At 40.6% G+C, this 24,264-nt stretch overlaps 1 protein-coding gene across 2 annotated transcripts in view; it reads right to left on the bottom strand.

The window, feature by feature from the left end:
- Window positions 1–24,264, bottom strand: part of GSAP (gamma-secretase activating protein) — a 43,595-nt gene that overhangs the window by 5,743 nt on the left and 13,588 nt on the right. For both annotated transcript variants that reach the window (XM_054275149.1, XM_054275157.1), the window contains 15 exons: window positions 23,584–23,672; window positions 19,076–19,153; window positions 16,889–16,966; window positions 16,327–16,419; window positions 14,824–15,041; window positions 14,460–14,529; window positions 13,747–13,829; window positions 13,084–13,137; window positions 9,265–9,390; window positions 8,808–8,863; window positions 8,354–8,385; window positions 6,762–6,823; window positions 5,154–5,249; window positions 722–792; window positions 18–112 (listed from right to left, as the gene is read on the bottom strand). In XM_054275149.1, the coding sequence (XP_054131124.1) occupies window positions 18–112; window positions 722–792; window positions 5,154–5,249; window positions 6,762–6,823; window positions 8,354–8,385; window positions 8,808–8,863; window positions 9,265–9,390; window positions 13,084–13,137; window positions 13,747–13,829; window positions 14,460–14,529; window positions 14,824–15,041; window positions 16,327–16,419; window positions 16,889–16,966; window positions 19,076–19,153; window positions 23,584–23,672 (1,301 nt within the window). The remainder of the gene's footprint in view (window positions 1–17; window positions 113–721; window positions 793–5,153; window positions 5,250–6,761; window positions 6,824–8,353; window positions 8,386–8,807; window positions 8,864–9,264; window positions 9,391–13,083; window positions 13,138–13,746; window positions 13,830–14,459; window positions 14,530–14,823; window positions 15,042–16,326; window positions 16,420–16,888; window positions 16,967–19,075; window positions 19,154–23,583; window positions 23,673–24,264) is intronic.

Raw genomic sequence — 24,264 nt, 5'->3', positions numbered from 1 at the left:
CAAAACTCAGAACTTACCGGGAGGTAAAGGCATGCACATGCCATTTGCTGCTTCCAGAATCCGACTCATGATGTGGAACACCGCAAACTCTGCTGCACTTCCTCTCTCATCACTGAGATAACAAAGTAGCAACACATTAATTGCCATACTGGGAGTGCACTGCATGCCTGCCTTTGGGATGCAGGGCCATGGGATGCTGCCTTGTGTACTGAGGTGTCTCAGACAGCACCAGCAGCCAGTGCTGCAGACACACAAAGTCTCTGTGGTGTCCCCATGTCCTCCCCCACTGATGCACATTTACAAAGCTCTCAGCAGTACCTGGAATCAGCAGCAACAGGTAAAACAGTGCTGGTGTGAGTGAGCTGGCTTTTACAAGTGTTTAACACCCACCACCCAGCTTGGGACCACTCCAAACTCAGCAAGTTTAAGCTCCAGCCATAACACTGCCTGTGTGGTTAATATTCACTGGCCTAGAGAGACCAGCAGGATCCTTAGGAAGAGTTAGTGACAGTAACATGACACTGACAGCAGCACAAGCACTGAAGAGTTAGTGACAGTAACATGACACTGACAGCAGCACAAGCACTGAAGAGTTAGTGACACTAACACTGACAGCAGCACAAGCACTGACTGTTCAGAGCAGTACTGCTGATGAAGACCAAAATCATTATGCCCATATTTTAAAAGGCAGGCTGAAAACTTTAACAAATCACTTGCTCACAAGCAGAAGATACAGGAATGAAGCTGGTATCTCCTCCAAACTTCTTTCATTATTCGATGCACCAGATTCAGCTAAAACAAAAAAGAGAAGAGTGGGTGTTTCCAGGAGCCTGTATACAGCAGCCTTTTGGCCTTCATTCATTCCACACACCAGTTTATGTTAAAATCTTCTCATGGGACTCCTACTAAATCTTTATTCTTTTTCTCCATGGCCTTAAAATGTAAAGTTATTAAAATTTGAATTGTAACAGAATTGCCCTATTCCAGCTGTTTAAAGTGCTTCCAGCTTATCAAAGCATCATGCAAGACATACAGCAACTCAACACACTGTGCTTCTTGGAGATAACTGATCTCAGGCTCTTGCAGCAAATTCTCAAAAATCTGTTTGCCATGAAAGCAAAACCAGCATGTCCAAGTGGCTGAGCACTTGGCAAGGAACAGTCCCAAGGGCTCAGCAAAAGCAGATAATGTTGAAGACAGTGGAATGTTCAGTTTGCCAAGAAAAGTGTGCAGGAGCAATGACAGATCTAGTCCTGAAAAGGAGGAAAAATGAGACAAACAAATGCCTCTCCTCATCTACGGAGTTTCCTTTTTGTCCCCAGTGAAGTGAAACAATCCCTTGGCCCATGCTGTTGTTCTTTGTGCTCCCACACTGACATCCACCACACACAGTCAGCACATACCAAAGCCACAAGCCCTGTTCTCACTTGGGCCTTCTCAGCTCCTGCAGCTCAAAGAGAAACCACGCACGGAAGAGCTGAAACAACTTCCTCATGGTTGTCATGTGCACCCAGTTCCACATCTCAGTAACACAACTGAGACACTTCCTCTGGCCTTTTATCTCTGGCCCTCAAAGCACAGCAATCAATCAGTCCCAGGAAACTCAGGAAACTGAGCCCTGCTCTGCAAAGAGGTGTCACAAGGAGTTAGGAACACTTTTCCTCCCTCCAGATGGTCAGAATCCAGGAATGCTTTTTCCCTTTCTCTTTTCTCCTCATAGGCCTTGCCCTCTCCATTGTCTGACTCATCACAGGCTCTGAGCAAGAGAGAAACAGGACACACAGGAGAGATCTGCATGCAAAGGCCAGAATTGGAATATTCATCTTCAGTAATGTCCCTGAGTGTTCCTGTGTGCCTTGGCCAGAAAGCTCTACAAGGCAGCACCTTTCCCATCCACCCTGACTTGAGCCAGGCTTGTACAGCTCCCTGATGCAAAATAACTGCCCAATCCTTGCCATCTCCACACTTTCTAAATGCAATGGAAAGATCCAATTTGATATTTCTGGAGTATAGCAAGTTTTCTAGGAAATGAGTGATTTCCAGTTTCCACAGAAGGGTCACAATAACCACATCTGCTGCTGGAATGAATTTCATTTCTGGCCAGCATAGAGAGTGCAGCTAAGGCCTCTGCATCAGGAGCTGCAGCTGGATCTGAAGGATCAGTGTTGAAGTGAAGGCTCTTACAAGCTCCAAAATCACCAATAATAAGCATTTTTGCTTAATAACACAGCAAACTGTACAGCTTTCACAGGGCACAGAAAGCTTAACAACTTCTTAAGTCATAATCATCCAAGCTATCACAACATACTTGCATCTTAAACACATGAATGTTTGTCATGTGACACCCACACTAACAGCACAACTCTCTTTGGAGATCAACATGTACCCTTGGCATTGTAGGAAATACATACAGAAAGATAATCCTCATCTCAATCTTTTTTTCAGAGCATAACACACAAGATAATGTGCATGAGAGAAAGGCAGCATTATCTGTCTGATGGAAGGAGCACAGGCAGCTTCCTGTCCAAGGTTAGCAGTGGGTGGCTGGGGCAGCCAAGTTAAGAGCTGCACTCACAGCAGGGGTGGCCATTTTCCCTGAATAACAGACACACAATGAGAAGTTTTTTGGGCACATCCATGAAGCCATTTCCCTTGGAGTGCTCTAAACTAGCAAGAGAGCACATGACCATCAGCAAGACAGCACATGCAGGAGGGCCTTGGCTGACAGTGCTGTCACCTTGTCTTGAAATGTCCACAGTTCCAGGCAACGGTGCCAAGGAAACTGAAGTTCCCCTAAAGTAATTGGGAACCACAAGTGCTCAGTTCCCCTGGCTGTTTCTACAGGAAAGACTTCAAAGCCAAAGAAAGTCAAAGAAAAGAACCAGGAGCAAAGGAGAAAAGGAAGTGAGACAAGGTATTGCTGTCTTTCAGATCCCCTCCTGTGCAGTAGCATGACACAGTCTTCCTCCTCCCAAGGAAACTCAAATCCAAATGGTGTCTGTCTGTCTTCTGTTCCTCTGCAGCTGAGCCTACAGACATCAGGGGAAATGTGCAGCTACTGCAGGGACCTGCAGAGAAATTTCAGCAGTTTATTCAGGTCTGCCTGTTTCCTGTGCCACAGGCTGCCTGCTCACCCTGCCTCCCCTTCCACTTGCAGTCAGGGTAGCAATTGTCACACTGCTTCTGTAAGTTATTTCTCCCCTTTCCTGCTTCACTGAAATAAAAAGATGAGAGAAACAGCTATGGAGCAAAGCTAAGGTAAAGTGATTGCAGAGGAGAGAGAGCTTATGGACACACAACAACCACTGCAGGAAAGGTGGCACATGGACTGGGACCAGGCACAACCCAGCTCTGCAGAGCTGCTCAGCAAACAAGGAATTCCCACTGAGGTGTGTCATTCACACTTCCCCACTTCACTTCTCTGTAGACAAGAACACACAGTCCTCTGACAGCAGCCAGCCTTTTCTTGTTTTATAAGAAACTCTCAGTGCTCCCAAGTTTTGGCTTCTCTGACTTCTTCTGAAATTGATTTACACAGTGACTGCACACCATGGAGCCTCATCTCAGCCACTCCTGAATGTAATGCAAAATATCTTATGAAAGTAAACAGACAAACTTCAAGTCTCTTCCTGTTCATTAGTTTCAATAGCTCTGTTACTCATTGCTGATACTACAGAAGAACTGCTGGAAGACTCAAACCAGTTCATTCCCCTGAAGAACTCTGATACATTTAGGATATGGAAAGGTTTGAGCTGTATGAATTTCTCATTAGGATGAGGGGAAATGTAAGCTTAAAAAGGAAATAAATTTTAAAGATTTCCAAACAGTGCCTAAGATGTACCAGCAGAAAGCAGAAGCAACTTTTAGAGGCACTTTATCTTCATTTATAGTAGCTTTTCTAAGAATAAGCCTGTCAACTGAGTTGAGAGAATTAGTCCTGAGAGTTTGCTTGTGGGGAGGGCTGAGATTTGTTTTGCAAGATTTTGTCTATAATAATTTAGCCTTGCAGATCAAGGTTGAATCGATGTTTTCACTTTTTTTATCTTAGATTTTACTAAAAGTGAAAAAATTGTTATTAGAAATTGAATAAAAGGAGAAGAAATGTTCCACTTGGGCTTTTTTCAGCACCATTTTTAGGTACAGGCCTTTGGTTTATGTTGTACTGTTCCTGTCTTAATCAACCACTAGTTTCAGTTTCTTTCCTACACAGATGCATAAAAGTCTGCCAATTACCAGTGAAACAACTTGTGAAGTTGTCAAAGTGAGGCCTGAAAAGTGAGGAAGGGCATTGGGGCTGCAGGGGTTCAGAGGGCGCTGTGACACTGACAGAGTAAGTGACTCACACACACTTTGGAGCAGACGCAGGCATCAGTAGCCCCAAGGAAGTTTCCCAAGGTTTTCATCCCTAGAACACAACACTGTGGGGAGCTTCTACTGAACACTGGCACAAAGAACAGCGTTTAGAGTTGCCATACAAGCTTTTGAGAACTCTGCGTTCTGCACTTAAAGGATGTGATCTTGAGACAGACAAAACCAAGTAGATAACTTCTGTGCACAAGTTATGGTTTTTGCGGCTTTTTTTTAAAGGTCTCTTAAGAGGATGAAAGACAAAAAAATAAGAATTTAGAAAGCAAATTTTCACAGTAGTTTACAAAGATTTCTTCATGCAAAACTGTCTCCTGTCACACACACAGCCCACCAAAGGCACTGTGTAGGAGTGGTGGTGATTTACCCACATGTCACATGGTAGTGACATCTTTTTTTGTTCATTTTTTATTTCCCCTGGTGGCCCTTTCATCATTCAAGACTTGCAGCAATGTGTTCTACAGGAAACCAAATGGATCTAACAGCTTTAAACTTTCAGGATGAGTTCTCATTTTATTTCTGGGAGTAGACTATATTTGCACAAGCTGTAAATGGAACCATTTCTTCTGTACTCTGAGTGACTGGTACAACTTTTAAAATAATATTTAAATAATATTAATTTTCTTAATCCATTTATGCAATATTTGGCTGAAAAATATATTTAAATGTATTTTTTTAAAAAAATCTTCCCACCAAATATATGCTATATACAACTGGTACACACCCAGGGATGTACAATCCAGCAAATACACACTTGCTCACAATAGTGACTATGAAATCAAACTAACCAGGTTTGCAACATAATCCAAAACTATTTGGTCAATCTTCTTTTTTCCAACATATTGTAGATGTCTCATAAGGTGATCCTTCAGCTGAGCAACCATCTAGGAAAAAAGCCAAAAATTTTTTGTTGTTGGGCATCTTCAAAGAAACACAAAAACTGCAGCAGGTGCAGGGCCTGATCAATAGGCACTGCCTCAACAAAACATTTCCCCATTACAAAACTCCACTTCAGAGTAAGATCCCAAGCTGCTGTGCAATCTTGCTAAACTCATCAGCAGATGTGAATATTCAAAATGGTTACTTGGTGCAAATTCAGCAAAATGAATACTAAGCTGAACTTTCCATGATACTGAAAAGAAAAAGCTTACAGTTCTCACACCTCTCTGTGCAAAGCCAAGGGAACTGGATGAAAGGATTTAAATATAACACTGGATTCTAAGAATATAAGTACTTATTACAAACAAATAAACCTGAGACATTTTATGAAAGAGAGAACTAGCACAAGTACAATTTGTGGTAGTTGCCAAGAACTGAGAACCAGGATGATTAACAGCAATTTCAGGTTAAACATTAATTGTGAAGTCATTAGAGCTGAGTGTTTGTTAACATACAGTCCATGCCACTCCCTAGTCTCTCCTTTCTGAAACATTTGCTGACCTCATGTAGCTTCAGATTGCAACTCAAGTCCATGCTGGCTCTTTTCTGAGAGTTACTAAGAAGCTCAGAGTGAAACTGGAGCAAATAAAAACCTCTGTCTCAAGGAACTTGTATACAGACTAATCTCACTGTGTCAATACAGCAATACAGGTATGAGGGAGGCATAGACAAACTGACCTGCTTTTTGGATCTGTCTGAATAAACAGAGAGGAAGGAATGTAGGGAAGCTGCAGAGAATGAGAGGCAAAACTTGCAGACAGGGAGACCACTGCAAAGAAGGAAATTTGCCTCAGATATGGACAGGACAGTGTTGATCTGCTCTTCACTGCTGAGATCTTCCAGTGCATACTGAAGAGTTGGTTGATTTTAAAAGTAAGAGAACAAGGGATAAGCCAAGACATGTATTTAGACAGAGGTCAGCTAGGGATTTGAGACAGAATTTATTTCCCAGAAGCATATAGATGGTAGATCCTTTAGGGAGATCACTGGCAAAAACAGTGGAAAGGAAGGGACCTCAGAATGGACATAGCAGTCTCAGAAGTGAGGTAAAGGAAAAAGAAACAGTAAAAGAGCTGTTAAATTGAGGAGCAAGAAGATCTCTACTCATCAAATTGAGAGAATGGAGGGGGAGGAATTCACTTATACATGTTTTAAAGGCATAAAGAAGTCAAAAAATAGCTGACAGATTAAATGACCTACCAGTTTCCAGCCAATGTTACATTGGGAAAAAGCATTTTGACAAATTAACTTTTTATTCCTGTTTTCCCCCTATGCCTTACAATAACCTGCTAAGATAATATCATGATGATGAACTCTAAAACTTAGGAAATGTTTATGTTTGCCCCATAGCTACCCTGAGTGAGCTTCCACTCAGCGCTGGGACTCGGAAGGTCCCTCCTGACACATCTGTGGGGCCTGTGCGTCCCCTAGTGCACACTGACAGCAGCACAACATACCAGTCCCATGAGCAGCTGCTGCTGATAATCCTCCTCCTCAAAGAGAGGGACCAGCCTCGCCCCTGGAACAAACAGAGCAACAATCAGTCAAGGACATGGCACTACAGAAACATCCCAAGCATTCAACCAGCTTCAAAAGGACTTAGGATAGACAAGCAAACAGAAGCTGTGGTTTGACCTACTCTGATACAGAACTAAGACACTGAAGAACCATGGACTGAATAAGAGAATTGAAAAATGGAAAATAACCCTTTGTCTGCCATCCACTTCTTCTTCTCTTTGATATTTAAGTAAGAGTTATCACAGAGTGGTGACTCAAGAGAGCAAAGAGGCAGAGAGAACGTTCTGGTAACACCAGTGCTGATGTGCCACTTAGATCTTGTCATTTACAAACAAACAAACTCCAGCAGCTGTGTGGGTTTTCCAAGAAAATGGCTAGACAGAAAGTAAATTGTTCAGGGAATCACCTCCCACTGATTCTCTCCCATGCTCTGGCTGCTTCTGGTACTCAGATTTGTAGACCACTATGAAAAGAACACAACTTCTCTAACTAAATGGAAGGAGATCACAGTGGCTGCTGAAATTAATAATCTGTATTTCCTAATCAGTGCTTCCTGTCTACTAAAACAAAGGAAGAAAACCAATCTTCTATTTCGTGATACAGATAAAACCAGCTCAAGATTGTAGGGAACTAAGTGGTGAACTCTTTAAAACTTTTCCTATTTTTGCTCACCTTCAAATATATTTACACCACCACTTAGCAGCACAAAGACCTGTGCTGCTGATTTTAAAGGACACAAGGACAAATCTGCAGGGAAATACTACATAGATGTTTGTTACTGGATGGAAGCTATTTAGAAATTATCTAGTAACATTTAAACATCTGACTTCTTAATAAGCACCTTTGAAAACACAAAGCTGAGGTTCACAAAGTTGATACAAAGTCTCTCAAAGTCAGAGCCCATTGCAATAAGTAGCAGTGACACAGATGACTGCTGTCAGGGGCTGGGAATGTGTACACTGAAAATTCTTGGTAATAAAAGGACCAAGCAGCACTCACATGAGCATCATGTCACAGCACACATGGCAGGGCACGTAGAAGGCACTGATGTGTGAACAGCAGGAACATAAAACACCACCAAATTCAGTTTTACTTATTTGTGACAGAGGAACTGAGCAACAAAAAATCTGAAGTGTTTCTGGCCTAAGGAAATTCATTACACCTGCTCTCTCTATGCCATGTTTTTTAACCAGCCCTAATCTCCTGCACACGTTCTGATGTTGCAAAGGCAGCTACAAGTGGACAAAACTCAACAGTAACACAGTGTCATTGATACTCTGCTCCACAAGAAAAACCCTGAAGATATTCTTTAGCAGACCACATTTTACTGCTTATGTTGTTAGATCCAATATGAACTAGAGACTTTATTTTCAAGCATTTCCTGGTCAGTACATGAAAGTTTTCCTCTCATCTTAAATCCCCAAACTCTTCTGTGCTGAAAACACACATAGCAACTGATTTTTAGCAAACAGCAGCTGGATGGAAATATTCTAATAAACCTAAATCTTACATCAAGAAAAATTTCACTTACCAGAGTCCCAAGTGTCCAGGTGAGAAAGCACCCTGGGGTTAGAAACCAAAATCAGTGTGTTTCATATGCAATACTTTAAAGGCTTTCATAACATCACTAAAAACTCAAATGAGCCTTTGGTCTTTCAAAGGCAGCTAAAGACATCTGAGAACAGTACATGTGACTAAATGTAGTAAAAATACTAGATAATATTAAAAAAATTCTATCTGTCTAGGTTGCATGAGAATGACTTCACATCTACCATAAATTCCCTAGCTCTAGAGGCCTGTATTTCAGATCATGTGGTAGTGATAACAAGGATTTCAATAACTGATTTTCAGCAGGATAATCTTCTTTAAAGATAAAAAGGTATCTTTTAATCAGATACCTAAACAACTAATTAAATGGCACATTATTCCTCCAACATATTTGTGCAAAATAAGAAGGAGTAAATATAATATAAACCAGTACATACTTTTTGGCATTTTCAAAAATATTCCTCAAATATGCTGTGGTTCTTCTCTCCTCTCTCTGGTTTGTAAACAAACAAAATTCCCAAAATGAACAAAACAGAAGACCAAATAAAATACTCCCTGATGGAATGAAGATCAGAAATTAATTTGGTTTTCTCTTTGAATGGAAATAGAACACAGTGGGGCCTTACACCATCTTCCAAGTGCCTGTGCACTCACACACATGTAAACCTCACAACAGTACAGAGTAAGCTCTGCTTTTCTTTAATTTCTTGCATTATTTTAAGAGAACAAAACTTAGAGGCAATCACCTTAGGTGAAATGACTGCAAGTCTTTGCACTTCTGATAATCAGATTCCCATTTATTTGTCTTCAAAATAAAAAAGCAACTCATCCATGCTTGACTTTAAATCCCCATTTCAGAGGCAGCTCTGGGGAGTTCCAGGGCCTCTCACTCACCTCCTCTGACAGGTTGTGCCATTCCCTCCTGAGCACCTTACTGTGGTAGTGGAAGTGTGGCTCTGCATACTTCACACTCTCCAGGTTGGAGTTGAGTTTCTCCCAGAAGCCTTTGGAGTTTTGGAACTGCAAAGTGTTGCAGAGGAAGCATGAATATAGACTGTCCTCTCAGAGAAATACCTCGTCACCCTCCCACTAAGTGAGTGCAAAGACATGATTAGTGTAAAAACAATCTAAGTTTAAAAAAATTAAACCAAAGCATCAAAACTAATTTCTCTTGATGGAATGGCAGTGGTGGCACTTACTTGACTTGAGGTCAAGATTTTGTGCCTGGGAAGGAACAAGTATTTCTGGGTCACAATTCATCTGCCCTATTTACATGTTTGAGATGGGAAGAACTGCACCACAGACTACAGTGGGCATATTGTCTGGACTTCCTCTGACTGTAAAAAGGGCCTTAGGCTACTAACTTCGATGTAAATGTTTACATTTGGTCAAATAAATCCCATTTGAGGTTTCTAGCAGTTCCAAATAGAGGAATACCACCATGGCCATGACAGCTGCAGGATGCCACTAGTTTCAAGCTGCATTAATACTTAGATTGCAAACATCCATTTACCAACCTCAAGTAACAGTGCTTCATCCCAGAAAAGAAACAAATCCAAAAATTTCCATAGCAATTCTAAAGCATTTTACTCTAATGCTAAAATTAGCTAAACTCAGCTGTGAACAGACAAAACCTAAACAAAACTACACCAGTTTCCTGAGCTAGACTGGGTATAAAAATTTGAAGCTGCTGTTTATAATGGGGGCAGGATGCAATGGGGAGTATTGCGGAGGAAGAGATGAGATTAAGGCAGTTCTTTTTGACAGTTAAAAAACAAGAGATGGTATGAGCTGTTCTTGCCCCTCTTAATATACATTATCTCCCAACACAGACACTACAGTAACAAAATTTGAATAAAGAGAGCTTTGAATTCACAGTATTCCTCCACTTGCACTGGATTTTGCTCTCTCCTCTCAACTATCCTACAAAAACAATAACCTTAAAAGAAAACCTCAAAAGGAAGAAACTCAAAAGGACTTCCTACTATAAACTATAATTTGTCAAGGAAAATAAATTTCAAAGACTCAAACCTGCCAGCCACTTTCCTCTTGCTGCCAGTGCCTATTGTCACTTTATTATTGTAGCTGCAGCAGAGACAATAAATCTTGGGGTTTGCTTCATATTAGCTATACTTAGCAACTGCAAACTAGGGTCACATATGGCACCATATGTTCACTCTGTTGGACCTAACTCATGAGATCTGCAACCTACAACTGCAGAATGTTGCCTAAATGTTACCAATATGAAATCAGAGAAATATTGAACACAGCATAAGGGTATCATCTAGTGACCAATCCATGCAACAGCACCACTGCAGAACTGTTCAGGCCACACTGGACTTGGATATGTGGCAGGGGGAAGTAAGACAGCAATTTTCTTTCATATAAGAAATCTCAAACAGGAAGTTGTAGGCTTCAGTGTTGTCTGCTTTTAATCCCAAAAAATTTCATTGTATCAGACCTCATTAAAAAGTCAAAAGTTTAAAGTAAAGGATTTTTTCAATTAAATCTATTATATCTTGAGGATCATCAGGGTAAAGACTAAAAAGAGAAGGCTTCTTCTTCTTTGGTGTTTATTTGGGAGACATTTCTAGAGAGTCAAGAAACACCTAAGCATGACACTTAAAAGACATTGTATTACCAGAAGTCAAAGCAAGGCCTCACCAGTTTGCAATACACAAAAAGCTCCCATGAAGCCTTTCATAAGCAGTGGGTTTTTAACTGAAGATAGAGAGCTCTCTGCTACATCCCTTGGAAAAGATGTGGGGTGACAGTTCCCTTCAAGAGGCCCATGTCTCTCTGGACTGTAGTGCTCTGTGTTCCCAGCAGGGATGGCTTTCAGGGAGTGTTGTAAAGCCTCAGTCTGCACCCCAGGGGCTCAGCACAGCACAGGGGAGAAACTCTTTCCTGCTGCTCTGACAATTCCTTACACTATAAATTTCCACTCTTCCCCTGGACCTCCTCTTATTTTCTTTATTTCCCTTCTTCCTCTTGCCTTCTCCCTTTCCAGCTGAACTTATTTGCACCCTGCAAATAAGTTTGGTTTGTGCTTAAAAAGGGGGGGGAAATTAGACTTTTTAACTGCAATCCTTATGTAGAGATTTTGGACAATTGGACTAACTGTTCCCCCTTTCTCAGTATACCTTAATGAACAAGAATTTAGTGATAAAAACACCGGACACCCAAACAGAACAATTTTTTAATGTGAATATGGACATAGACCTCCCAAAAGCTGTCATGGGCTTGAGAACTCCAAAAAGTTCTTAGAGTAGCAATTAACCATTTTTTCCTCTGAAATGCCATAAAATCTCTAGAACAGAAATACTACTTGTAGAACCAGGTCTGTCACCAGGGCCTGACTCCTGATGCCAACATGCACCAACTGAAACACCAGCTGACCACTTAAGCTGTGGTGGGTTTGTGACACTGGTGTGGTACAAAACAGCCAGAGCATTAAACTTTACCCTGTGCATTAGCATCTTTGTCCTCATGCAAGAATCACAGCAATTTGCCATCAAAAGTAGCAGGAAATATTTGTCTTTAGCTCAACTCTGACCTTTTCAATCTGTTTAGGTTTCAGACAGAAATAGGAAATGAGTTCCACAATCAGGAAGTATAGCTGCTAAAGGCATGTGCCCCCAGGGGCTGGAGGTTCAATCTCAGACAAATTAAAGTCCTGCTAACTTTGACCTCAGTGAATTACAGGGATTATCTGCATACAAATTTTCTCAAGATCTGATTTTCCCAGGTGTCCCAGTTCTCAGGGCAGCCTTTCCAAGCAAAGCCATGCAAAGCCCTATTGCCTGACAGCAACCCTAGGAATGTGTGCAACACAGCTGTGATGCACTGACTGCTGCAGAGTGAGAGAGCAGTGGCAATTTCACTGATTTTTAAAAGGTTCTGTGAACAGTGATGCTTTATGACTAATTATAAACACATCTTTAAAGAGCTACATGGAACAACATTGTCAGGTATACAGAGTCTAATCCTATGTGTCTAAACTCCCCATTCTTCCAGTTAGTTCTCCACAATAAACTGCTTATAAAAATTCTGTTTCAGGTTTTGTAGGGGAGTGCTTAGGAAAATTTCAAGAATTTCTCCAAACTGGAGTAGAGGGAGTGGAATGGGAAGACAGGAAGAATCATTCAAGCGGTTTTCAATGGAAAGTACAATTTCCTACCCAAACAACCTATCCTGCTCCCTCCATACTGCACTGCCCTTTCCAGGCTGTGCAGCAATTTGTCTAGATTTAGTTGACAAAGCCCTGACATCAGTGCAATCACAGGATGCCCTGGACAAAACAAAGTAAGAGGGTCACAAGCCATCCACACCAATGGCAGCACAATGAAATAGCCCTCAAAGTGGGCATGTGTAGAAATCCTACTGGTCTGTTATGCCACCTCTGCCTTCAGCTACCAAAGTCATAAAGTGAAGCAGTATCAATCTGATTAACAAGAATTAATTTGTGGATAATCCTCCCTGCTGAATAAAGGTGTCTTCAGAAAGGGAAAAGAAACCCACCATCTTTGAGTCTGATTAACTGATATTTTAGTAAATGTATAAATCATTTCCAACAGGGCAATTTTCTGTTCACATCTATTTTTGGGTAGGTCTGTGGGGATACTGCTGCATTAATATTTAGCACACCCCCAACCCACAAAAAAGGCAGCTACAAATCTGCAAATACAAATGTGGTTTTATACCAGAACTTACCTCTAACACAGGTAGAGAAATAATATCTGTGGCACATATTACTCCAGGGACAGCCTATAAATACAGAAAAAATATTTATAGTCTTTCAATTTAGCATAGAACATGGGGCATCTAATCTCCATCACCCATTTCCTCCAGGAAACTAGCTAGCTAGCCAAAACTGTGCCCTTATTTTTAAGAAAAACAATATATTAGAACAGTGTCACTGCAGAGAAATTAAGACACTATTTGCTCTAAAGTCTTGCCTGAAGTTATTTTAATTCTTCAAGCTTACTTGTAAATCTTAACTCTACAGATTCTGTTTGTCCTGGAAATAAGTGCATGATTTTGCTGGTTAAATGTATTCTGTATTCACTATAAACCTCATGTGATAAGGAATAAATTAATACTTCATTATGAAAACTGAGATATTTAACCATTCATTCAATTATAATAACTGTTCTTGGCTTTGCAAATGCTTTTATTTGTTGACAAAAAATTGCCTCATGGAAAACACCACCAAGGGTAAGACCTGGCAAACTAAAACAGGCATTAAGCACAGGCATAAAGGTATCAATTTGTAGCATATCTATGAAAAGGTAAGACACACAAGATATAGGCTGTACTAAGGGATAAAAACCCAGACCCTCTAGCTATTAATTAAAGTACCAGCTGTTATCTTACCCCAATCCAGTCATGCAGTGATGTGTAGGGCAGGAGTTTATCCAGGTTCTCAGTTTCTGGACACAGTCTGCAGTACAGGGAGGCTGAATGTAATGTGAAAAGATTTATAAGGGCAAGATTGTATAAACTATCAGTAACAAGACCACACTTCACTGTTCCTTATCTGACACTTTTTTAGGGACAAATCCTGCTGCTGTCTCTGAAACAGCTTCCTCCATTGTGGAACTGGTCCCATTCTGTGCACAAAAGGAGGAAGAGAAGTCCAGATGGCTGCAGGGCTGGGTCAGCTGCTTGGCTACAGCTCAGCACTGCAGGGGTCCTTTGTGCAAAGACTCTGCACTGGCTAGACTGAGAAACTACCTATTAGGAGAGAGTATCATGATAAGCCAAATCCGTTTGAAAAAATTATTTGGGCTAGACCTAGAGGAGAATGGAGCTAAGGAGAATCTCCAGAATCTAAAATAATGACAAATCCATTTGTTCCATTAGACAGAAAAATGCATTTGAAAAGCTTTACTGCCAATCTGATTTGAGATGTCTATGTATCCTCTAAACTACTGATACTGTCTCTTAATGCACAAACTGCAGGTTAGGTAACACAAATCATAACCAAAAAGTTCAGAAATAAGAGTCAGTTTGTACTGCCATGGCCTCTCCTTAGTGTCAACTGGAGTATGCAGAAAAACTCAGAATGCAAGAAAAGAAGTACCTACCAATGATAAATTCTTGAATGGGGTCAAAAGAATGACATGTTGACAGGTTCTCAGAAATCCATTGAATAATCTGTCAGAATGAGAACAGGGAGCTTGTCACATCTCTCTGTTTAATCAAGTGTTGTAAGAGAGAACAGAAAATCTGGTTTTGGTAGTTCACACTTTGCATGGAGTAGTGATAGTAACACAAATGTTTTCAGGACAGCCTGGACTGATAACAGGGCTTAGGGCAGCCCAGCTGATGAGCCTCTTGGCACTGCCAGGTGAATCAGGACCTCTCTGGCTGATGCCATTCATGCCCTGCTCCTGCTTTGTGTAAGACGCCAGTCACTGGAAAAAAATTTAGAGGAAGTTCTTTCCCCACCTGCATTTCCAAATCTTCTGTGTGTTGGAAGTAGAGCAGGGCACAATGCAGAGCTGCCAATCTCTCACAGTCTCGTTTGCTCTTGTGCAGGAGCTGCAGCAAGGCACTGTCACTGATGCTCACATGGTACAGACTTCCTGCACTGCAGTCCAGGGCTGCTGACACCCATGGGCACCGGATGGAACAGTTTTGTAACGTGTCAATTCTTGCATCCTCACCTGAAGAACATTGGTTTGACAACAAAAAGGAGTAAGAACATAAAATTTTCCTGCTACCAGTGTTTCTCTCATGATTCCTAGCCCCCCAGCAATAAGAAAGAGTCTGCCTCTTGCACTACCTGCCTGGTAGTATACTGAAGAGGAGTAGGAATGGTGCTGGCTCCATAAAGAAAGCAGATAAGGAGCACAGTCCATACTCAGTTCTCTCCTTCCCTATTGCTGACACAGAGAAGGTGTAGAGATTTCAGGCTCACAATGCTGCTCCAAGGTAAGTAAGAGTACATGTGATGGAACAGAGCAGAGCACAAGGACAGCAGCACAAGTTCAACACTACAATTAGCACCTATTGGTACAGCTTGTGCAAGTCAGAACTGCTCACATACAGAAGCATGATACAAACTTCTATTGGTGGATCTCTTGCCATCAATCCAAATGGCCAGAACAGGCAGGTTCTGCTCTACAATTATTCACTGAAGCCTCAGACCAAAACCATTTTATTTATGTACCAGTGTTCACCACCATGGTACCACACAGGTACTGTACTTCAGAGCCCTTGCATCAGAGAAATCAGGCCCACCATCCAGCAGTGATGCTTTCCACTCATTTTTAGCAGGACAGTGTTTCATTACACATACAAAACAGGTATTAGCTTGCTATAATGCTGCCCCTGAACCAGTTTCCACAATTTATGTCCCCTTCACCCAATCAGAACAACAGATTTCTGTTTTCAAACAAAGGCACCCCACTTCCAAAAATAAACCACTTCCCACAAGGACGTGTTTGTTGGAAATGCGTTGGAAACGAGGTAACACACATCTCAGATGAGACTCTAAATTAAATTGCATCAGCCTGATCAGGTGAAGGAAACACAGATTTCCTTTCCCCACACCCTCCAAACACACACATTTAGAGCAACTCAATTGGAGGAAGGAAATGTAAAATCAAATTTACATCTCATGTGAAATTTGAAAACAGTGGAGGACCAAGAACATGGGCAAAGTTGGGGGAAGGGAAACTGTGAAACCAAGGCAGAGAATTTCAAATTCAGTGAAAGGTCTTCTTCCATTTCATAACAAGCAAGAAGTATGAAATACATAAAGTATGAAATGCCAGTTCAGCTTCTCTTTCTAAAATGGAAAGTAGCAAAAATGTCATTTTTTGAGTATCCTTCCTTTGTCAGAACACTATGCAATAAGGAAACATTGAGAAACACAACTTTCATGTAAAGAGATATGAACAAGTTTCCACAACAGCGATTAAATTACTTAAAGCAGTTTTACTATACCTGTCAGAAACAAACTATAGCACAGCATGTCAGGATGTTGAATGTTCAGGAGGTGCAGGAACTGGCCAGGCAAATAAGCAGCCACATAATAGTCTATTTAAAGAAACAACAGTGGTCAATTTAGCACTTGATCACTTATTTGCTTTAAGAGGCTCTTTCACATGATTCTCAACTTGGCCCACTTCTCTGTGAGGAATTGATTATATCTAGGAAATACAAAAGGAGTTAATTAAAAGCTGCTGTTGTATTAACACAGGAAACACTAGCAGTACATTTGGGTTTCCAGGGTAGGAGTCAAGAAACTTGAGATACTCAAGAACTCAGCAGCTGGTGTCCAGCACAGATTTTGAGGCAATTTCAGAGGAAGCTGCTTACTAATAGTGAGGCATTGCAATATCAAATGCCAAATACAAAAGGTAAGCAGAAGAAAAGCAGCAAAATAACACTGCTCCCTAAAGCCAAGGTAAAAAAAATTCCTTTCCTCCCAGAGAAGAGTTAGCCATTTGTCTCCGTACTACACAGAGAATGGCAGTCACACAGGAAAGTAACACAAGTAACCTACCAAGATTCATAAAAGCCACTTCCTTCAATTGATGAGATTCTGCTCTTTCTAGAGAAACTGTAAAAGTTTTGTTGTAACCTGAGGGAAAAAAAAACAACTTTAAAAACCTCAAACAATAAATACCATTTGTTACAATCCACCTACGACTTTATAGCTAGAAACTTGTGCAGCTCCCATAGACTCAAACAGGGGTTTGCTTTATGGGGTTGTCTGCACAGACAGATTTAATCCATCCTGAACAGAGTTCCTGCACACTTAGTAGACTGGCACCTACACAATACAGTTCTTTAGTGTGTGAAAACTAGCCATGCACTGCCCAGCCTACATTTGTGTTTAGAGAAGCACTCCATCCCAGAGCAAGCTTGTGCTCTGGGATAATAAATACCTTTCTCCCAGAAAAACCCAAACACAAATCCTTTATATAGCTGTGTTTCACATTTTGGTGATCTTTCAATTGCTTTAAAGAATTTCCACTTTGTTTATCTACATGCCCTATTGCTCTAATTTAGTTCAGCTCAGTTTATACAAAGGCCAATTTCAGACCTGCTGTGTTTGCATGGGCTTTGCATCAGCACAGCTGTTGTTTTAATCTAGATTTCTACCACACTTCTGGCACCCAGTAAGAATGACACAATGCCCTCAAATTTTCTCTGAGAAAAGCTGAAGATTCTAGTAACTAATGGTGTCATGACCAGGATCCTATTTAATAATGCATGGAAATTCAAGATAAGATCGACAGTTTACAGGACTTCCAAGAGAAAAATCACCAACAGCCACACTACAGAGGCAGAGGTGTCAAAAGATATAGTTTTTTATACAAAATAGTGGCTGAAGTTAGCTTGCAGTGAGTCAGTATACTCCCCATCACCACTCTGTCACTTGCCAGCATGAGCACATGCAAGCTAAAACCAGCACTGCAGAATTCAACTGCAGCATCGTGACTTCTCTGTTTATGCTGCAGTGACTGCTTTAACAGGGGTGGGAAGCTTCCAGCCAAGATTACAGAGGCTGCAGAATAAACTGAACTTAAATGTCTTCTAAATATGGCTTATGGCCTCCAAAATGTGAGTAATGGACCCAATACACCGCTGCTTATGGGGGTCACTGCAGGACCATTATTAAAATTCTCTTGTACAACTGATGAATCTTACATGAACCCACAAACAGCTCTGCACCAAACAACTCCATTCCACAAAGTTGATTTCAGACTTAGCCAGTCAATGTCACCATATTTATCCTCAGTTTCTTCCTAGTACAGATCAGGATGTGCAAGGGCCATGGTTGGCTCCAAGCAATCCAAAAACTCTTTGGCTACAAGTCAGGTGTGTCTGGGGAAATCAGCCCTTCACAGCAGTGCAGTGCACTGTGTGTCACACCCAAAAAGGACTTTTCCCAATTTGTTAACACCTTCAAGAACACAAAAAGGTAGTTCACTCAATCCCACAATATTCCAGCAGCAAAGCAAGTTGTATGTGCAGCTCTGACCTATGAGAAGCATCCTGACACAAGAAAGCAAACAGTTAAGGTAGAACACAGACACAGTGTGCACTTGAACACAGTTACTCCACACTATGCAGCTTCTCAGTGGAGAAATAATTTGCCTCTCTGTCCATGTATCAAATAAGAAAATCTTGATACTGAGAATTTTTATTCTGATTGGAATAAAACAATGTCCTTTATTATTATAAAACAAAGGTCTTAACTTTAAGAGCTCCAGCACCACTTACACAGCAACTATTCTTAGAGTCAGTGGGTGTTGCACCTCTTGCTGTGAAAATGACACATTGAACTGGAATTCTAAACAGACATTCAAGCTAAGAGCTGTTGGCTCTATTTCCCATACAAATGCCTTATGGCATAAGTACAACACACCTGCAAGCTCCCACAGATTTCATTGATGTCTGTGCTCAGCATGCCGGAAAGTCTGGCTAGAAAAAGGGAGCAAATTAATAACCATTTACAAGGCCACTGGTTTGAAGCCACTCACTCAGCATCAGGCAGGAAGCCTACAGCAGGAAAGCCAAAGCTAAAGGCAGCTAAAGGCAGCTGCTGTCTTGAAACAGCAGCCACAGTAGCTTATTGTCTGCAGACTTTGGTAGTTATTTGTTTTGAAAGGCATTCTCTGACTCTTTCAGCACACTGACATTCTCCAAAATAAAGCACAGTAAGTTAACAAGTTAGTCTTACCTTTATGTAGAAAATATATGGAGTATATGATCTCATGAGGAATATCAGAGACTAGACTACAACACACACACAAGCCTCCTAAAAAGACAAAATAGGGAAAGAAAATTCACTTGTCCAGCTGAACATCAAGATATCTTTATACTGCATAAAACCAAATCAAGACTGTTTCAAATTAGAAACTAAAAATAATCTCTCAAAAAAGGTAAAGATTACAGGAGTATCTATTATGGATTCTAATCATCATTTACCTAATGAAACAAAATCAAGAAAGAACAGAGGAGGCAATGTGGCACAATGGAAAGCTGGGTCCTGTCATGGCCAGTTCTTTCTTTTATGGGAAGTACATTTTAGCCCTTTCCAGGAGAAATCATGGTTGCAGCCAGAGAACTGATCAAGCCTTTCTCTCCACAGACTGCCTCAATCCGGATATTTTGTGTTCAGGAGCTGTCTGATATGCTCAACAATATAATAAAACACCATTTCTTTGCTTTTCAAGTAATCTCATATTGGCAGCAGCATGAATACACTACCAAAGCTTTCTCACACTAGAAGTGACAGCCACTTCTCCCCTTTCCAGCCCAAAGAACTGCCATTACCTTTTTTAGGAGAGAAGTCAGTCCTTGGGGCAAGTTTATTTCAGCCAGGGTACTGCATACAGGAAGGTTTCCCACTCCCAGAATAATTCTAGATCAGATTGCTCCTGTTATGACCCCACTGGATGGTAACCCTGCTTTCATCTCTCATAAAAACTTTAATCCCCTTACTCTGATGCTTTGGCATACATGTTAAAAACAGCCTCCAAATCACATTATCCCAATACAGCTGGGAAATGTCATTCACAAATATGACCATTCACCTTTTACCTTTACTGGAAATTTATCATTTAAAAGAGGAAAAGAAAGTAACACTAATACAGGTACTGTTCTGTAAAAAATAAAAGGCTGTGTATACAAGTTATGCAGAAAATGGCACAGTATGGAAAAAGCACAAGTACAAATAAAGCACAGGTACCCAGTTACTTTATTTGATGAAATGCCTGGGTATTTCACACCACAAGGCTGCACCATAGCTGTGATACAGATATGGCTGAGACAGTTCTTGTTTCTGCCTTCTGGGGAAGGTAACTGCTTTCTTAAGATACAATTTTTCTTTCTGCTTATTCTTAGCTGACTGAATATGGTTTGATACAGTTTTGCTTGGATATTTGAGTCATTCAGACAACAGACAGGGCATTTTGCCAGAGCCCTTGGCTTCTATCAGAACATGCATAATTTTTAAAGTAGCAGCATCAGGACTCATGAGGAAGACTGGAGAAGTTCCAGCAACCCACTGGATTGCTGGTTTATTATCAACAGCTCCCTTCAAGCACTGCAAATTTCCTTCTTGTACGCTGGAGTCTTCTGTGTACACTGTCTGTAAATTGCACAACAGGCAAGTGAGTGTGCTCAGACTGAAGTGTCAGTGGGCAATGTGCAAGCTGACCACAGAAACTCCAGCTATGGCAGACTATAAACAGGATGTGCATCTTTCACCTCAACAATATTGCTCCATGTGTCAACAAAGTGAGCTACAAACAACCGGAAATAACAAATGGTGCTTTGTTAATGCAGACAGAAACATGGCAGCCTCAGACCAACAGGTGTCCAAGCAAAGTTACATCTGACACAGTCCTGGCAATCCCAGCAGGGCAGCCAGACACTAAGAATACATCACACACTCCTTTCCTACCCTTAGCAGTGCTCTCTGCAAATTAGAGCTGGGTTGTGCTGCTGCAGGGAAAGCTTATCAGCCAATTGCAACTGTATGCAGAGCCAGGTCTACCACACTACTCACTTCAAAATCATTTGCAAACAGTAAAAGCTGTAGCTGAACGCTGCAAGGTGAGAAGACTCATGTGAGGATATACTTGGATGGACAGTTATCTTTCCAGAAATAAAAGGGAAAAAAGATCTTGACCACAAAGGTAAAAAAAAAAAAAAAAAAAAAAAAAAGAAAGAAAAGAAGAGAAAGAGAAAAGAAGCAGAATTTTAAAATTAAATTCTACTCTGGCACTTGACAAAGTCAGCCCACTGAAACCACAACAGTCACCTACGCTATGCAGAAATTAGGTTTTCCCTAGGAAACTTTAACTAAATTCCTCATTTCTGTTCAAGCAAAAACTCAACACATAAGGCTGTAACAGCATCCCAACAAAGCATCCAAATGTCACAACTCAAATACAACATTGCATCAGGGCATTTTGTCTTGGTGTACTTAGGAGGGACTTGCCTCACTTAACCTCAGCCATCCAAACATCTCTCATTTAGACTCTTATTCAGCAAACAAAGAAATATGGATTGAGTCATCCTCTGGAGATGCCTATTTCTCTCTAGAAGCATAGTCCAAATAGTTAGCCGATGGAAATCCAGTGTCTGTGACCTCTTACTGCCTGCATTTTTTTAAATATTGTGCAAATTCAATGGAAAAATATTTCTAAAGCACTAAGAGAACACATAACAGTACAGTGTTTATCTAATAACCACTGAATTCTGGACATGCCAAGTTTATTCTGAGACTGGAACTACTTGATCTCAGGTATTCAAGAATTACATGGGGGTTTTTACCTGGAGATACTTTGTCTGTGCTGAGTGTAAGGAACAGAGCTACTTTTTCTGCTGCAGAAGTTTGAGAAAGGAAAAGTGATTTTATTCAGAGCTCAGACTGGCAGGAGCCAATAAGAGTTTTATTAAATGGGAAATTGTATGGAATATTCCAGTTTGAAGTTTTGCCAGTTCCACTTTGCCAGGGATGTCTGAATGGTACAAGCAGGGATATGGCATTAATATCAGAGCTGTGCTAGCAGGCCCACAGCAGGCACAGTCTGCTCCACAAAGAACTTGCAGTCCAGTTTTGCCAATCACCCCTGAGGCACAAAAGGAAACCTTTACTGTTATTACCAACAGTATTCTTCAACAACCAGATATGGTTTTAGCACCAAAATAACTTGGTCCAAACTGTTAGTTATCAAAAATGGGTTGTGCAAGGTAATCCTCAGTTTTAAACAAAATTCAAGGAAAAGCCACATACAGTAATCTCATTTAAGTGCAATTGTCAAATTATCTGTTTTACAGTAAGTGCAATGAAAAGCACTTTTGCTTTTGCTTTAGAAAGGTTCCACACAGACTTTGTGTGTCACCAGACAGAAAAAAACATTTTGCTTCACAGTAACTAAACAAGAGTCTTGTTGGAGGATGACTGAATTTCATCCTAAACTCAAGGAGGTACTTCAATCTGAATATACTACTCCCCAGAGGAGTATAGGTTTTTAAAGGAAACATATATATAAATAAATAATTTTTCTATTATTGGACTGGCTGTTTATATAAGAAATTGTCTTGCTAACAGAGAAAAAGCCTAATCTACATTTGAAAGATAGAACCTTGGCTTTCTCTTACTTCTAATTCCTTCCCTCTAATCTCTATAAGCATGCAGCTTGCCTTGGTAAGAAAAGAAATCCATGTAAGGAAGCTGTGCTTCACTCGATTTGCACTAATGGTCATTTCAGTGCAAGGGGCAGACAGCTCAGCAGGTCCCTGTGTGCACAGCAGGCCCTGGGGAGGGACATGAACAGCCTCCCCTGCAACACTTCCCTGTACAGCTCTGCTGACCAGCCACAGGTTAAACAGACACCATCTCTGCCTGCCTGGATGGTCTAATTGAGAAGCTGAAAACAGCTGTGATGAACAGACACCTCTTGAGACCAGTTCTTAATCCAAAAAAGCTCATGGCATATGTTAGGATGGAGGGAGACTCCAAAATCCTAAAGGTTTAAGAAACATTTTAGGGTTAAGTTTAAGGAATCATATATATACTAAATCCCTGAGTAGCATGTCAGTTTAGTATCACATACTTGGACCTTCTAAACACCACACACTATCAGCAATATGAAGCTCTTAAAGCCTGCACTGCACATGCTCTGTGTACATATGTCCCCTCTGTAACACAAATATATCCTAGATCAGAAACCCAGACAAAACCTTCCTTGAATTTACTTTCTAACATAATTGTGGTCAGCTTTAACATTACATTGCTTTAATGTAACACACAGTCATGCTTTGGTACCTGCTGGGTTCTGAAACTGCCAGGAAAATGCTAAGGCGCTCTTAGACTGAGAGATTTCACTGGCACCAGTTCTTTGAAGCTGGGCTACCAAAAGGTTTCTGGGTGACTGTTTTCTTGTTGGTAGGTTGATATATAAAACTCTGGGTACTTCAGCTCAACTTCACTGCAGCTTTCAGAAGGTAAGAAATTTATTAATACTAATAAAGCACAGTTGCCTTCTCCCTCTCCTTCCAGTTACCTGCCAAGTGTGCTCTAAAGGAATACAAATCTCACCCTCACATTATAAATTTTTGTATTTGGGTGTGTTTTCTGATATTTTATGAATAAATTCAGTAATCAATTAGGATTACACTGCATGATAATTACTAGTGGGCATAATTTTTACCATATTTGTATTTATTCATTACCTGCTTTACTTGTGAAAACCTGAAGGTTTTTCAAAGATTTAGATGCAACATCTTGATCTTGACAATAATCATATCCAAAATTCACAAGTCTATGAGGAAATAAAGATCACTAAGTAAATCACTTCATCCACAGAGATTTATCACAACAAAAAGATCACCAGAACAGTCACTCTGTAACCAAAATATACTAATTAAATTATAATCAAATGTTCTGTAATGCAAGTTAAAATGGGCTTTAACCAATTTCCTCAATCCTGTTAGAAACAGGAATCCCAAGAGTGCACACTGTTATCCACCAATTTTGAACGTACCTGACAATTTCATATTCACTTACTGCACTGTCCAACCATTCCTACACTTCGAAGTGAAAGCAAGTTGTCATGACATACTGGAAATCCAAGTACTTGTGACACCTAATAACTCAGAGGTTTTGCAGACTAACTGTACAGCCCCTTATTTAATCTGCAATAAGGACACTACCTTCAGTGGAAATACTTGAAAAGAAAAGCTCAAAATCACACTCACATGGAACTTGTTATACCATGATATTTTCAGTCCCATGCTGCCTGTGTTTTAATGATTTTACATATTTTTAAATCTACAAGGCTTATTTTCACCCTGGAAAACATGCAGCAGAAGATTGTAGACAGTCTGCTTTGGGCTTTTTTTGCTGGATGGTTT

Source organism: Melozone crissalis, unplaced genomic scaffold (assembly GCF_028551555.1).
Source record: "Melozone crissalis strain CALT ecotype California unplaced genomic scaffold, PUWL_Pcris_2 ptg000004l_1, whole genome shotgun sequence".
NCBI classification, from domain to species: domain Eukaryota; kingdom Metazoa; phylum Chordata; class Aves; order Passeriformes; family Passerellidae; genus Melozone; species Melozone crissalis.
The sequence above is the reverse complement of the archived record's forward strand: the minus strand, read 5'-3'. Positions and strand labels throughout refer to the sequence as shown.